The 14,882-nt window shown below is 36.4% G+C and overlaps 2 protein-coding genes across 3 annotated transcripts in view; one reads left to right on the top strand and one right to left on the bottom strand.

Annotated features, from left to right (window-relative positions):
* Positions 1-793: 793 nt before the first annotated feature.
* Positions 794-4,318, top strand: txnb (thioredoxin b). The gene is made up of 5 exons (XM_055199797.2): positions 794-952; positions 1,822-1,926; positions 2,720-2,779; positions 3,770-3,835; positions 4,014-4,318. Exons 1-5 carry the CDS (start codon positions 929-931, stop codon positions 4,074-4,076), a joined length of 318 nt encoding a protein of 105 aa, XP_055055772.2. The 5' UTR covers positions 794-928; the 3' UTR covers positions 4,077-4,318.
* Positions 4,319-4,802: 484 nt separating this feature from the next.
* The window catches only part of svep1 (sushi, von Willebrand factor type A, EGF and pentraxin domain containing 1), a 117,166-nt gene continuing 107,086 nt past the window's right edge, over positions 4,803-14,882 (bottom strand). Inside the window, exons 45-49 of one of the 2 annotated variants that reach the window (XM_055199785.2) lie at positions 12,243-12,413; positions 11,004-11,099; positions 9,324-9,419; positions 5,827-5,920; positions 4,803-5,170 (exon numbers count right to left, since the gene is read on the bottom strand). In XM_055199785.2, coding sequence (XP_055055760.2) covers positions 5,140-5,170; positions 5,827-5,920; positions 9,324-9,419; positions 11,004-11,099; positions 12,243-12,413 — 488 coding nt within the window. In that variant the 3' untranslated portion in view covers positions 4,803-5,139. The remainder of the gene's footprint in view (positions 5,171-5,826; positions 5,921-9,323; positions 9,420-11,003; positions 11,100-12,242; positions 12,414-14,882) is intronic. The other variant, XM_073859925.1, reaches the window with a different exon arrangement.

The raw sequence follows: 14,882 nt of genomic DNA, 5'->3' as shown, positions 1-14,882 counted from the left end.
TGCTAGCATAAATGCTATGTGCATATTAATGAAAACATGGTTAAAATAGTTTGAAATCAATGATCAGTTCTGTTTTACTATAAAAAAAGGGTAACAATTTTAGTAAACAAATTTAACAATTAGTAAAAAAAACATGGTGTGTTTTAGAGTAAAAATTTTCCATAAAGAAAAGGCACATGACTTATCATGCTTCAGATCTTGTCCGTTAGAGAAAGTGAAATCATGTCAAGTAGTTGTGGGAATATGGTAAGGTCACGGACATTTATGGACACATCTTTTTAAGAGATAAACATTTTTGTTAATATCCTGCTGAAGAATTAGGAAAATTACTAAACCAACTCTCATGATGTGCTTTCATTATCTCATTTATTTGTTCATGGGTTAGGTCTGTGGTTGTTTTGGAATATCATGCAAGCTGCACTGATTTTGTGTGTGTCTGTATTAATGCTTTGACAAAAGTATACAAGCACAAACAATCAAAAAATAATATTGTCTATGAATATTTGTGTGCGTATTAAACAGTACCTTTAGAATTGTAGCACTGACTGGGCTGGTCGTTGTGTGACGTCACTGCACTTACAGTAATACAGGAATCTGTCGAGTCATTCTGACCTGGCCAAAGTTCTTTCCTTTTAGTTTCAATGTCTTGCAAGAAACATGAACAGTGTTCAGTCACTTTATGGTGATATATAGATATATTTCTCTGAAGCTGCGGAAAGTACGGAGAAAATACAGCGCCTGTGTTTAATGATTTCGGCTGATTAAACACGAGTTGTTTGTTGAGTAGGTGTGTCGCGTCTAGGCGGGGTTCTCGTATAAAGGCGGGTCTAAAGCAGCCTTTATATTCGGACACGGTGCTGGTGACGCGGCGGATCTGTGGTTGTAAACTTGTAGCTTGAACAGCAGTAATCCTTTTGAAGACGTCAAAATGATTATCGAAATCAAAGACAAGGTAAGAAAATAATATCTGTATATTGTAACGCCTCATAGAATGTGTATTAGTCATACTATTATATATCAAATATGGCTTTTTGTAATTTTCTTTAGCATTAGTTACTCAAAAGAGATATTTGATGCAACGTTATAGTGTATTAGCTACCTGTATTTGACAAATTAAAAGTGCGTTTGCGCCATAACAGTGAATGGCTTAATTTGAAACTTTTCAAGCATCGATTTTCCGGCAATTTTTTCATAAGTACACTTGAATTATCCAGTCGTTAGCAGTCATAAATTCATGTGCAAACACCTACTGCACGCGAGCGCGTTCTGTGCTGTTGACTCCTTTTGTTTTCAGACTTGCGAAATCTGGGTGTCAAACATTAATAGAAATCCTATTCAAACTTGATATACGTTAAATTGTTCTATAATGCTCCTTACAGATTTATAAACTACAGTAGTTATATATACAAATGGAGCTAATAAATTCGTATAACATGTTGCACCTCTATTATATTCAATATCTCTCAGCTTCGGATCCATATGGGAATATAAAGAAAATTATCTAGAATCTAAAATCATCTCCACTGTATTTAGAAAGAGTAAGTCATTGCAAAATAAATGTTTAATGTACTATTTGTAATCATTGGGGTATTTATTTTCTCCAAAAGCTTTACAGCCCATTGTCTTGCTTTAGTGGAGTTACAATGAAATATTGCGTAATAACCATTTCATCTATTCATAAATAATATACAAACTTCTTAAATGCTTAGTCATTCCTACTCTGTCTGCTTCCTAAAACCCCATAGGCCATGGATCATTGGTGAAAATACCACAGAAACATGACTCATTTTCTGTTCAAATGACACTTTCTTCATTTCACAGGCTGGCTTTGACCAAGCCCTGGAAAATGCTGGAAATAAGTTGGTGGTAGTGGACTTCACAGCCACATGGTGCGGGCCCTGCCAGATGATCAAACCAATTTTCGCAGTAAGTTTCCAGAGTGACATGTAAAGGTGTTAGATTGTATTGAAAGTTGGAAAACATTGGGAGGGTCTTTGTTGTTATGCTGTGTTGTCACGGCAAACTTTAAGGAAGCTTTCTTAAGAATTAAAGGGACACTGCACTTTAAAAAAAAATGCTCATTTTCCAGCTAGAGTTAAACATTTGATTTTTACCGTTTTGGAATCCATTCAGCTGATCTCCGGGTCTGGCGGTACCACTTTTAGCATAGCTTAGCACAATCCATTGCATCTGATTAGACCATTAGCATCACGCTAAAAAATAACCAAAGAGTTTCGATAATTTTCCTCTTCTGTAATTAAATCGTGTACTAAGACCGACAGAAAATTTATAGTCCCTAGCCATATCTGCCTAGAAAATCGCAACTTTTATTTTTCCGTCGGTCTTAGTAAACAATGTCACCATAGAAGTCAAGTTTTAAATAGAAAAAATATCGAAACGCTTTGATTATTTTTTAGCATGATGCTAATGGTCCAATCAGATTTAATTTATTATGCTAAGCTATGCTAAAAGTGGTACCGCCAGACCCGGAGATCGGCTGAATGGATTCGAAAACTTTAAAAATTAAATGTTTAACTCTATGGTAGCTGAAAAATGAGCATATTTCAAAAAAAAGTGTAGTGTCCCTTTAAGCCTAATACAACAATTCACAAGTGTACTCTGGGATGCATTATAAATAAAACCGAAGTATGTTAAATATTTAGCTAAGCAGGAAGTGCTTGTGGTCTGCTTTTTCTTACCGCCCTTCTTTTTCCCACAGGCGATGTCTGATGAGTATACATCTGTGGTGTTTTTAAAGGTGGATGTGGATGAGGCACAGGTTAGTGTCTTTAAACAATGACTGGACTGGCTATTAAAACAAATGAGCAAGAAGTCTCTTACTGTTTTACTTTATTTAAACTTAGCACAGAGACATAAGATGTACCTGTAAGTTATTCTTGTGGAGCAACCCAGATACACATTGCATACTTGTAGACCGATTTAGTATTTGTATCGACTCTTGCATGTTAGAACAGCGGACCCATTAGCTGGTTGCCGTTCTCCAGACTGTTTTGCTGATAGTGTGTTATTTGATACACAGGATAGCGCTCGGAAAGGATATTGGCCGCCTTTCAGTTTTATCAGAGTTAGATTGAGACGGTGCCAGAATTGTACTCTTCTGATTCTTGGCCATGTTGATATGGTTACAGACACTGGCTGTTATTACAACACCGTTGCAAATGAAAGATAAGGACGTGAGTGTGTGTGCGTTTGAAAACTGAATGGTATATATAAATAGCGAAAATGTCATGGATTTGCTTGCCATTTATATCGCATGGATGCAGAATGGATTTGTGGCGTATGAAGAATGACGAAGATCACGGTTTTGTGCAAAAAAAACTATTAAAGTGAACTGAAAGTGAAACATAAACATTTATAAGTCGTTGAATGTAGAGCCATCCAGTAGGGTGCACAGTGGTCCCCAGTTCCAGCCTCGGCTGTTTTGGGAGACATTTTTGGATATTCTCCATGTTAGTGTGGGGGTACTCTGGTTTCCTCCGGCAGTCCAAAGACATGCAGGTTAGGTGAATTTAAAATGCTAAACTGTACTTCCTCATGCTTGTGTGTAGATTAACCGGTTCTCGCCATTAGCTGTAGGAGATGGCATTTGAAAAAAACAAGCCATCAAGTAAATCTGTTGTTTTAGATCTCTTATCAAAATGTTTAGAGTGGCAAAACAAAATGAATAGAAAATGTTAATGATTTTTTATCATCAAACCCCAGACTGGATAATTTATTCAGACCACCTCCGCTCTTTCTCTCTTTCTAGGAAGTGGCCTCTAGCTGTGACATCAAATGTATGCCAACATTCCAGTTTTATAAAAATGGGAAAAAGGTAAATAATCTTTCTTAGATATTTAGAATTTTCTTTATTGCTCTTTAAATTTTTTTTTACATTTTGCTGGAAGAAAGTCCCCTGTACAATGTATAAGAATATTCAAAGATGAACAGTGTATCGTATTTGAGGAGGCAGTTCTTATGATTAATTGTGTGATTTTCCAACTGTTTTGCAGATTCATGAATTTTCTGGTGCAAACAAAGATACACTGCAGAACAAGATCTTACAGCTTCAATAAAAACGCAATAAAAGCAAACAAGCCCAAAAATCCATATATACAGTATCAGCCAATAGCTAAACATCAAGTACTTTATCCACATACTTTAAAGAATTCATCTCTTTAAAAGCTACATTTCTCTGTTGTTTTAGTTAATAAAAACAAAGACAATACATTCCTCCAAAACTTTAAATATGTTGGCCAAATTTATTTTATGTTGGCTTTATGTAAAGTTAAAATAAATCAAATGGTGACTTTTACAATCGTCTCTGCTTTGTGTTGTGCTGAGTATATTAAAACAATAGCCATTTCTCAATGTCAAGGAAGGATCCTCGGAAGCCAGAATTTCGAGGATGCTACGTCATCGACGTCCGTCGAAGGACTGTTCCAATGTCGAGGATCCTCGAAATATCAGCCAAGGACTGAGTCCTTCATTCGAGAAATATCCCATATACAGGAAAGGATGCATATTTGTATTCTTCGCGCTCTTCACGCGCTGAAATCACCCACAATCCTATGCGCGCAGCACCGAAAGCACACCTTTCAATCACGCAATGACGTAATGACGTGCACTTGCTAGCCTGTTCCATTTAATGTGTTCTCGAATGCTTAAAAGGAGCCTCGCCTAGCATCTGAAGGAAGTGACTTGTAAGGACTAGTCCTGCCAAGGAAGTATCCTTGACATTGAGAAACGGCTTCTTTCTTGGTACAAAAAATAACATTTGACTAAGTTATGAAAGAGGCAGGTTTAACAAACAAAGTTTAATTAATAATTTGTCATAATTAACTGAATGTGAGAATTACAGTTAGTTTCCATATAATTGTATTTTCTGTTTTTAATAAAAACATATAGAATAGTTTATATACACGTACATTAGAGAATCACATCAACATTTTTACACATCGTACAAGTTCATGTATATAGCAGCAGCATATATTTAATACTGTTTCATTTTCTACATGAAAAATACAGCTTTAATTTACAAAACCACTTTAGATGGAGTAAGAAAATGTTAAACAGTTCTCTGAAATGAAGCCTTCTCGTTCCATCGTGGTCAGACTCAAGCTCACGTACTGTGGCACGTTAAAAATTTAAGTATACAGATTTTCTTTTCCTGAAAGATTAAAAAACAGACAATTTTTTTTTTTAATATCATCGTTGAGCATGGTGGTCTGCAAAAATAGCATTTCAGTCTTTCATACTTCAGACAGATGTTTTTAAAAATGACTAAAATGCTCATTTTATTCTTAAGTTAACCAAACCTCCAGTACATCTTAAAAAGAGTCTTGAAACCAGTAATGATGACTGCAGTATCTAATTGGCTGAGTGGATTTGCGAGTAGCCAGCTGACTGACTGGAAACACTATAATACAGCAAAGCCAGCAAATCAATAACACTCAAGCAAGAGGTTCATGGTCAATTAAATCTGAATGTTGGCATGGAGTCAGACAAGCAAAGATACAGAAAGGTTGAGATCGAAATACAAAATGAATGAATTAAGTTATATTATTAACAATGAATCAGTTTTACTCAAATCGACTATATTTCTCTGAAAATGCATTGTTTAATACATGAGATCTTTGATTATTAATGCTTGTCAAAGACACAACTGGCACACAGAACCAGTTTTTTTTTTTTTTTTGGTGCTTTACAACTAACAGGAATTTCCAGTTACAGGCGTATGCTAAGCATATACATTATTTCTATGCACAAAGAGCATGCATGTTAAATGAGCTGTAAAGATGGATACATAATTTGGTAAGGGCTTACCTCGAGCAGTCAGATCCTGCCCAGCCTTGACGGCAATGGCACCTGTTAGGTCGGACACACCTGCCGTCATTCAAACAGGGCTTGGAACATACAGCTGGGAAAAAACCCCCCAAATACTTTCACTATTAACCATAAAATCATCACTAATCCAGTGTATTTATTTTATAAAAGTCAAATGCTAAAATATTTAAGTTATACACTTAATTTTTTTACGGACCTCAGTGTTGAGTCAATGTTATAATGTTAAAGGAACAGTATGTAAGAAATGTATATCAATTAATCATAAAATGGCCCTGATATGTCACTAGACATTAAGAAATCATTTTCATTTCAAATACTTATATCACTGACAACAGTGGTCTGGCCAGGATATTGTCATTTAAAAAGTGGAGTTGCAGCCCTCAACTGATGTTTATGTTGTCTTTTTGTGTATTGGCCACCAGTTGTGTGATTGCAGTACCAGTTTTAGCCACAAGTTGTGTGATTGCAATACCAGTTTTGGCCACAATCCTACATACTGTTCCTTTAATATTTACTATAACAACATTATACATCGTTTTAAAGAGGATAAGCCTTATTTTAAATACTGTATGAGCCTTTTCTGTATGAGTAGATTTGTTGCTCTAGAAATAGTTATCGTAATAGTTTAAAATGCCGAATACTGTATATAATGTAGAACACAAAAACCTGTACAATGACCAGGAGTGTCATGCACCAATTTTTTTAAGGGGGCACAGTTCACAGAAATTTGTGCATACACAGACATCAAACGAAATATTATAGAGCTTTCAGTCTTTTCCATGGCACCTACATTTCTAACAATCTGAGCGCCTTCATGCAAAAACCTCCAAAATAAAAGTGTAGACTAACTTTTATATCAAATACCATCCAATCGGAATAATGACATATTGGCATCATATTTAAACGGCATGTTTTGTTTATTTACGTTTTGTTTAATGACTTGTTTAAAGGAATAGTCTACTCATTTTCAATATTAAAATATGTTATTACCTTAACTAAGAATTGTTGATACATCCCTCTATCATCTGTGTGCGTGCACGTAAGCGCTGGAGCGCGCTGCGACGCTTCGATAGCATTTAGCTTAGCCCCATTCATTCTATACTACCATTTAGAGATAAAGTTAGAAGTGACCAAACACATCAACGTTTTTCCTATTTAAGACGAGTAGTTATACGAGCAAGTTTGGTGGTACAAAATAAAACGTAGCGCTTTTCTAAGCGGATTTAAAAGAGGAACTACATCCTATGGCGCAACAGCACCCTTGGGAGCACTTCGACTCGCCTGAAAAGTCCGCTTCCCTTCTCACTCTCATAATGGGAGAGGGAGGGTGTTACTGTGCCGAGTCGAAGTACTCCCAAAAGTGCTATTACGCCATAAAATATAATTCCTCTTTTAAATGCTTGCTTGCTTGTATAACTACTCGTCTTAAATAGGAAAAACGTTGATGTGTTTGGTCACTTCTAACTTTATCTCTGAATGGTACCATTGAATGAATGGGGCTAAGCTAAATGCTATCGAAGCGTCGCAGCGCGCTCCAGCGCTTACGTGCATGCACACAGATGATAGAGGGATGTATCAACAATTCTTAGTTAAGGTAATAACATATTTTAATATTGAAAATGAGTAGACTATTCCTTTAATTGTGTCGTTAATGCATTTTGCACTGACCTCTGTAATATTAGTATAAGGTAAGAAACTCAACCTTATTTTGTTCAACTCCAGAATGATAATATTAATTAATAATGATACATAAAATATGTATTTTAAGCCTAAATGCATACATTTAAGCATGATTTAACATTTTCAAGGTCCCGTTCTTTCTGTGTTTTTGAAGCTATGATTGTGTTTACAGTGCGCAAAATAACATGTGTTCATGTTTCCTGTGTGACAAAAACAAATTATTTTTGATACAATTTTCTTATCTGTATAGCCCTGTTTTCACTGTCCTAAAAACGGGCTGATGTCTTCCTTGTCCTATGAAGTCCCTCCTTCAGAAATACCTAACGAGTTCTGATTGTGTAGTTTGTTTAGTGTGTTGTGATTCGACAGCAGTTTAGCTTAGCAGAGCCATTTTAGCCAGAGTTTAGTCAAAAACCTTTTCTTGACGTCATTCAATCGGGAAGTAGAGGGCTGTAGTCCAAACCGGCCATTCGCTGTAGGCTTTGAAAGGGGACTTCTATTAAAGAAAATATATTGCCTGAACTTTGAGCTTTATCATTTTACAGGTATTATTTATGCTCTAACAGCAACATTATACACTAACTAAGGTTTAAAAATGGGATCAAGAAGAACGTGACCTTTAGTTTTGTTAATCCTGCAGTGTGATCAATTAAAAAAATGAAATTGCTAAAAAAAATTATGTATCCCTTTAAAAGTAATAAGGTAATAAAAAATGACAAAAATACAAGAAAAGCATTGACATGTCAAAGCATTTTATGTCACCACTACTAAAAGCATATTTTCCCCTTTAATTTACTTTAATATAGTTTTTTTTTTTTGGTTGGGGTAAAAAAATTAATGATTCTCCTGTATATTTTTGTAAAAGTTCAATAAACAGATAAAAAAAGCATATTCACTAATTGTGAACCCCTGGGACTTTTATCACTAATAGTGGACTGCTGTTGCTTGGCAACAACACCAACATGACATAATATGAGCTCAGGAGAATAAGCACCCCCCTCCCATCCCACCATGAGGTCCTTGTCTTTGTAATCACTTTACTCTCACCACCCTACTCTTTAACTCCTAGGGGCGGTTTTCCGGACAGGGATTAGAGTAGTCCTAGACTAAAAAAAATGTAAGAGCTGTCCAAACTTAAAACTACTTGGACTGACATGTCTTAAAATACATCAGTCACATTTCTTTTGCCTTAAACGGGAAACCGCCTCTTAAAGTTGAATTATTTCAACAGAATGTCTTTAGATGATAATAAGAGTTGTTTCCCTGACTAGCAATGTTAAACTAAGCTTTATGCAAAGATTGAGGGCACAGATGGCTTATGACAGACGATTAAATAATTCATAATCTAATAGTAATTAAATCCTGTGAGGTTATGGCTAATTATGATTTATAGGTCTCAGATTGTCAGACAAAGGAGGTGACGTTCACAGAAACACACTAAAGCCTTTTAATTTTATTTGCTGTTATCAATTATTATTACTTTATATGAACTCAATCAGATTTTAAAATTTTGTAACATTATAATAATGTAAGTACACTTGAAAAAACAAACAAACTGGCAGCTGTGGTTGCCAGAAGACTTCTATGAAAAATACAGGAAACATATAAACAACTTGGCAGTTAAAGGGTGTGAAAATGCGGGGGAATTTTTTCCATTACAGCAAAGTTTTGTATATTTCACAACTCTTAACTGTGTATTTCATTAACTGATATATAATTTATATATATATATATATATATATATATATTCACATTTAACTTCTGGACAAAATGCATACGTATACACACACTCTTACCAATATGGCAGCGTATGCCTGTCCATCCTGCCGGGCATTCACATTGGTATGGCGCTACACAGCGTCCTCCATTGAGACATGGGAGGATGCAGATCGCTGCAGTCCAAAAAAAAAAAAAAAATTGGTTAAATGTTTAGTTTGAATAGACACTGAAAAAGATAATGTTTTTTTTGCAGTATATCAATCTTTCATACACGTTACACACTTTGGCATGGGCTTGGGCTTTCTGTGGAAGAGTGAAGCCACAAAAATGTTTTGGTTCTCCAAAAAAAAACATGTGTCATTTTAGGGTGTGTATGAGCAGAACTCTGCTGTTCTGAAAACTGTAACTTGGTTTCCAAGAAAGCTTTACAAATCCCGCCCCCCATGTTTTCAATAAATAAATACTTTGGTTAATTAAGTTACTGTATTATTTTAAATGATGTAAATAACAGATTTTGCTTCAAAATGCACACTACATTTGGGCCTACAATGTGCAAATTGTTTTAGGAAAAAGCTGTTGTTGATAATTAAAGTCACCATGAAATAAAAATATATATTTTTATATATATATTTATATATGCTGTTCATAATCTTTAATAAAAAATGTTCTCGTCCTCTCCTCCGCAAAACAATAAACAGGGTTCCCACGGGTCCTTGAAATCCTTCAAACTTTGTGAATCTGGGGAAAAAAACTTCAAGGACCTGGGAAGTTTTTGAAAATATACATACATAGATACAGGTCATTGAAAGTGCTTGAATCTATTTTATGCAAGAAGTTTTCTGGGGAAAAAAATCCATATTATTCCCTGTGTAGTGTAGGATAATATCATAAAAATTCTAAACTTTTTAAGCACACGTGCTAAACTGTTTGCTTTCAATGCTTATATCTTCTGTATGCGGATGTTGATTCATACCAAAATGCTTTTTTGCATACTTGTGTTTGACACATGAAAACGTCTCGGGTTACGTATGTAACTGTTGTTTTCTGAGAAGGGAACGAGACGCTGCGTCTTCCTTGCCATACTTTCGGCAATATTTCAGATAGCGTTATACATCTTGGCTCCTGCGCCACACTGTCTTTGTCGTTAAGCCTCACTATTGGTTGAATTTGTTATACGAATTCTGACCCACTTACCCCTGGAGGCGTCCCCAAAGTGTCACTACAGTGACGCAGCGCGAGTTCCCTCGAAAGGGAACTGTAACAATGTATCTTAAAAGGTAACATGATGTAACCTTGCTCTCACTTGAAATGTGTCCCCAAATTTAGTCCTTGAATTTGAGGGTATTGGACCTGGAAAGTCCTTGAAAGCTCCTTGAATTTGAAGTTAACTAATGTGTGGGAACCCTGAATACAGTATCCTTTTCTCATTGATGAAGCCATGCACTCGGGTATACGTCATAAAAGGGAAGAAAACACAATCACTTTTTGCCGTTTCATAGTGACTTTAAACTTTGCCATAAGGAATGACTGTTATAGAAATCTGTAACACTTTAGGTATGTGCTGTTTCATTGATGTCCTTACAGTTTTTGCTACAGCGTGTACTTCTAGTCGAAAGTAAGCCATACTAGGTACTTAAAATGAGAACTCTGAAGGGTGCCAGGATTCAGTTGCTCATTTTCATATGGAACGACTCTTTACAGTAAGCGATGTCCCCAAAGGCACCCTTAGTGACTGTGTGTACAGTTAAAGGACTTACGCTCCTCGCAAAATCGACCCATCCATCCTTCTTGACAGTGGCACATGTTTGGTCTCAAGCACACACCTCCGTTTTGACATTGGGTCCAACATAAAGCTATAGAAACACAAACACACAACAGGATAAGAGATCAAACTGGAGCCATTTAAAAAACAGCATTAACCCTTAAAGTGACAGCATTAACCTTCTGTATTAAATCCCCAAACTGACATGCAGCATTCAAAGAAATCAAATGTTAGATAAATGTTTAAACCGTTGTTAATTTTACAATGTTCAAAGTTAGTTTCTGTAAGCGCACAACTAAAAAATCTTGTTCAGAACGAAAGAGAAGCAAAGATTTTTCTTACATGATGTAAAAGCATCAACATGCCAAAAAGTAATGCTAGTATGGTTTCATTCATTCATTGTATAGTATCATTCATGCCTTGCTAAAAAGATTGACATCAATACTGTGAGACAACCCTGTTATTCAATGGCTATTGTAAAAATGAACAATTGAGTCTTAAATGCTGATTGGTCAGTGCAGCAACCCAGCTGGGTAAACAATACACAATATAGCTATGGTGCTTTTGCATCATAAATTGCATCATAAACATGTGCCCAAAATGTAATGAAGTGAATATATGGGGTAACAGCACCCACCCTATGTTATACATGTATGGCCTCCTTAAAGGAACAGTATGTAGGATTGTGGCCAAAACTGGTATTGCAATAACAAAACTTGTGGCCAAAACTGGTATTGCAATCACACAACTGGTGGCCAATACACAAAATGACAACATAAACATCAGTTGAGGGCTGCAACTCCACTTTTTAAATGACAATATCCTGGCCAGACCACTGTTGTCAGTGATATAAGTATTTGAAATGAAAATGATTTCTTAATGTCTAGTGACATATCAGGGCCATTTTATGATTCATTGATATAAATTTCTTACATACTGTTCCTTTAAGTAATGATATAGGGCACGTCCTAAATGTTATATATTTGCAGTATTGTACAGTAATGGCATGGGACAAAAATAGGGCATGTAAATCTTAAGCCATTGACTAGCAGTGTTGCCTTATAGTCATTAGCTGTTAAAAAAAAAGTGATTGCTTAAAGTGCCCAGATTGCCAGTGTTTGTGGTTATACATGTACACGTGCCAGCCCAGTATAAAAGATTAAGATAAAAGATGAGGGAAAGGTCTTCAAAAGCAGAGCTTAATTTGGCACTGGCACCCAGTTTCTTGCGCTACCTTTGCAGGTAGGGGATAGGGTCCACGTGCCATTCTCCAAGCACACACTTCTGCTAGAACCCTCCATGGTGTAGCCTGGGTAACATGAGTACACCACCACATCTCCAAACTGGAACATCACCCCATGGACCACCCCATTTGCCACGTACAGAGGTGGACCGCAGGACACCCCTGTGTGTGATCAAAATCGACCGTACCAGTTGGTTAGCAAAGCAGATTCTCAGCGAGGCTGAGCAGTCCATTGACGAACTACTAGGGAGAGGTTTTAAAAAAACTGATATTCTGGCTCCCTTTCTGTTTTTTTATGTACAGTATCAGACGTGGAACAGTGCATGAGAGATATAACACTGATGTAAAAGAGACTGAGACATAAGGGGTGTTTGGTGTGAAATTCAACAGGTGTCTCACCAAGACAAAAGTGAAACTATCAATATAATGTGAAGACCACAGTTTAAAAGTTTGTATCAGAAGGAAAAACATAAACATGCGAGCAGTGATACATGCGCTAAGGAGGAGCACACATTTCCAGCATGCAAACCAGCCAAAAGGTAAAAAAAACAGAAATAATGCAACAAAGAAAAGAAACACAATAACCAACTGTGAGTAACCGCAGGCTTAAAATATAACTGATACATTTTAGGAAATAATAATGAAAGAGGAAACTATTGTTGTCCAACAAAACACAGTGCTCTGAAGATGCAATGCAATAGAAAGTCCACAATCCAACGTGACACAGTCAACAAACACAAAGTGTTATTTTTTGGTGGATTTTGCACCCATATACCTGCCTAAACAAATCTTTTGCAAGTAAAACATGGCAAATAAATCTGCACTGTGCGTCACCGAGCACTAAAAGAGGAACTAATGATATTGGTCAATTTATTTCATCATACAGCTGTGATTGCCTGTAAATGTTACTATGAAAAACACAGGCCAAAGCATCCAACTTCCCAAATCTTTTTGTGCTGCCCTGACCTGATCTTGCACTGACATATCTTATATATCAGAGCCATTGAGTCTCATTCACTAATAATTGCATACCTTTTTCGCCTAATTCACAGCACGTGCGTACGCACATGAATTTATTCTTATATTTGTTCTTACGTTAGTGAATTTGGATTGTTCTACATGAGCGGCCGCGTGCACAAGGTTGGTAATTCGCATAAAACAAGCCTAATCTAGTTCCATATAAGGGTTTTCCGGAGCGCTGGTCCACAGAAAATTTTAGAGCAGTTTTTCAAAGAACCAAAAGAGCTCGAAAAGAAATCCATGATCATATTTATTATCGGTAAAGTTACGTTTTGCTTTGCATTTTTTATTTGCGAGGTTTTGCTATTGCTGGATGAAGCCAGTGCTGTCCGCTGAGGATAGGCAGGAATTAACTAAAAAACTTTTTTACAAATTTGTTTAAACTGTCTTTATATACCAATACATAAGTAAAATGTAAGTACTCTGAAAAAGAGAGTATGATAATCGAGTGTCTGTAGACCTCTCAGCTCATTTTTCCATTCACTCCACCCCCTCCCTTCTGGGTTTCTTTTAAAGCCACGCCCCCAAAACACATGAACGTGCGACGCTGACCGGCTCTGCTGGGAGAAGCATTTACCTCAGACGAGCGGAGAGGAAGGAGCGCGGTGCTTGTAGTAACATCATGTTACAAACACATGTAATACTACACCTAACTTTATCACTATGAATATAAACAAATAGGATGGCTGTTAGTACTCACTATTAAGCTAGCATATCGATACAGGTAAAGTTTAAAATATATTTTGTTTAATTTGGTAACAAACAAGCTAGTTATATTTATAAGACAAAGCTAAAAACAGATTGCATTGATACAAGTTTTTTTATCACCATCAGTTACACTGTGATGAAGGTGAATTTTGTGGAAGATTCATAACATATAAGGTGTTTTGCATATAAGAGTTTCCGTGATGAAAGCATTGTTGACTCTGATGAGGACTACACTCCGGAGACAATACCGCTACCATCGTCGACTCGAGGAAAAGCCACGTGATATTTACTCTCGTTTGATTTCTTCGTTTATTCTTTTTTTGCCTCGTTTGCCTTCGCTGACTGGATATGCAGGTACTGTGAGTTCTGAATGCTCTTTCTCTGCCATACTTTTGCTCTTCCTAGAGTGCCTCGTGCACGTTCAAATCAATCGGGTGTGCGCATGTGTGGGCAGATCCCGTAGCAACAGGGGTGGTGCCATGGTCGCGAGAGAGAGTGATAATCGCGCAAGCTATTCATTTGTTTAGTCCCGAATGGAAATAATGAGCTGTCGTGAGAGATCTACAGACACTCGAGTTTTATACTCTCTTTTTCAGAGTACTTGCATTTTACTTGTGTATTGGTATATAGGGACAGTTTAAACAAATTTGTAAAAATGTTTTTTAGATAATTCCTGCCTATCCTGCCTTTAACCAATATGACATTTAATTAATATCACAGAGACGCACATCTGTATCTAAAACAAAATAGACAGGAGATCAAGTGATTAACGTTTGAACTTCTCATTACATTTAAATGACGTTTACATTGGGCATTAAGCAAACAATTTCATATAGAGATTTAGAAAGTGAGGAAGAAAAGCCTGAAGATTTGTCATTACGTGTATCTTCTTTATATGTGTGG

This window comes from Misgurnus anguillicaudatus, chromosome 21 (assembly GCF_027580225.2).
Source record: "Misgurnus anguillicaudatus chromosome 21, ASM2758022v2, whole genome shotgun sequence".
Classification (NCBI taxonomy): Eukaryota; Metazoa; Chordata; class Actinopteri; order Cypriniformes; family Cobitidae; genus Misgurnus; species Misgurnus anguillicaudatus.
This window is presented reverse-complemented; position numbering and strand designations above follow the sequence as displayed.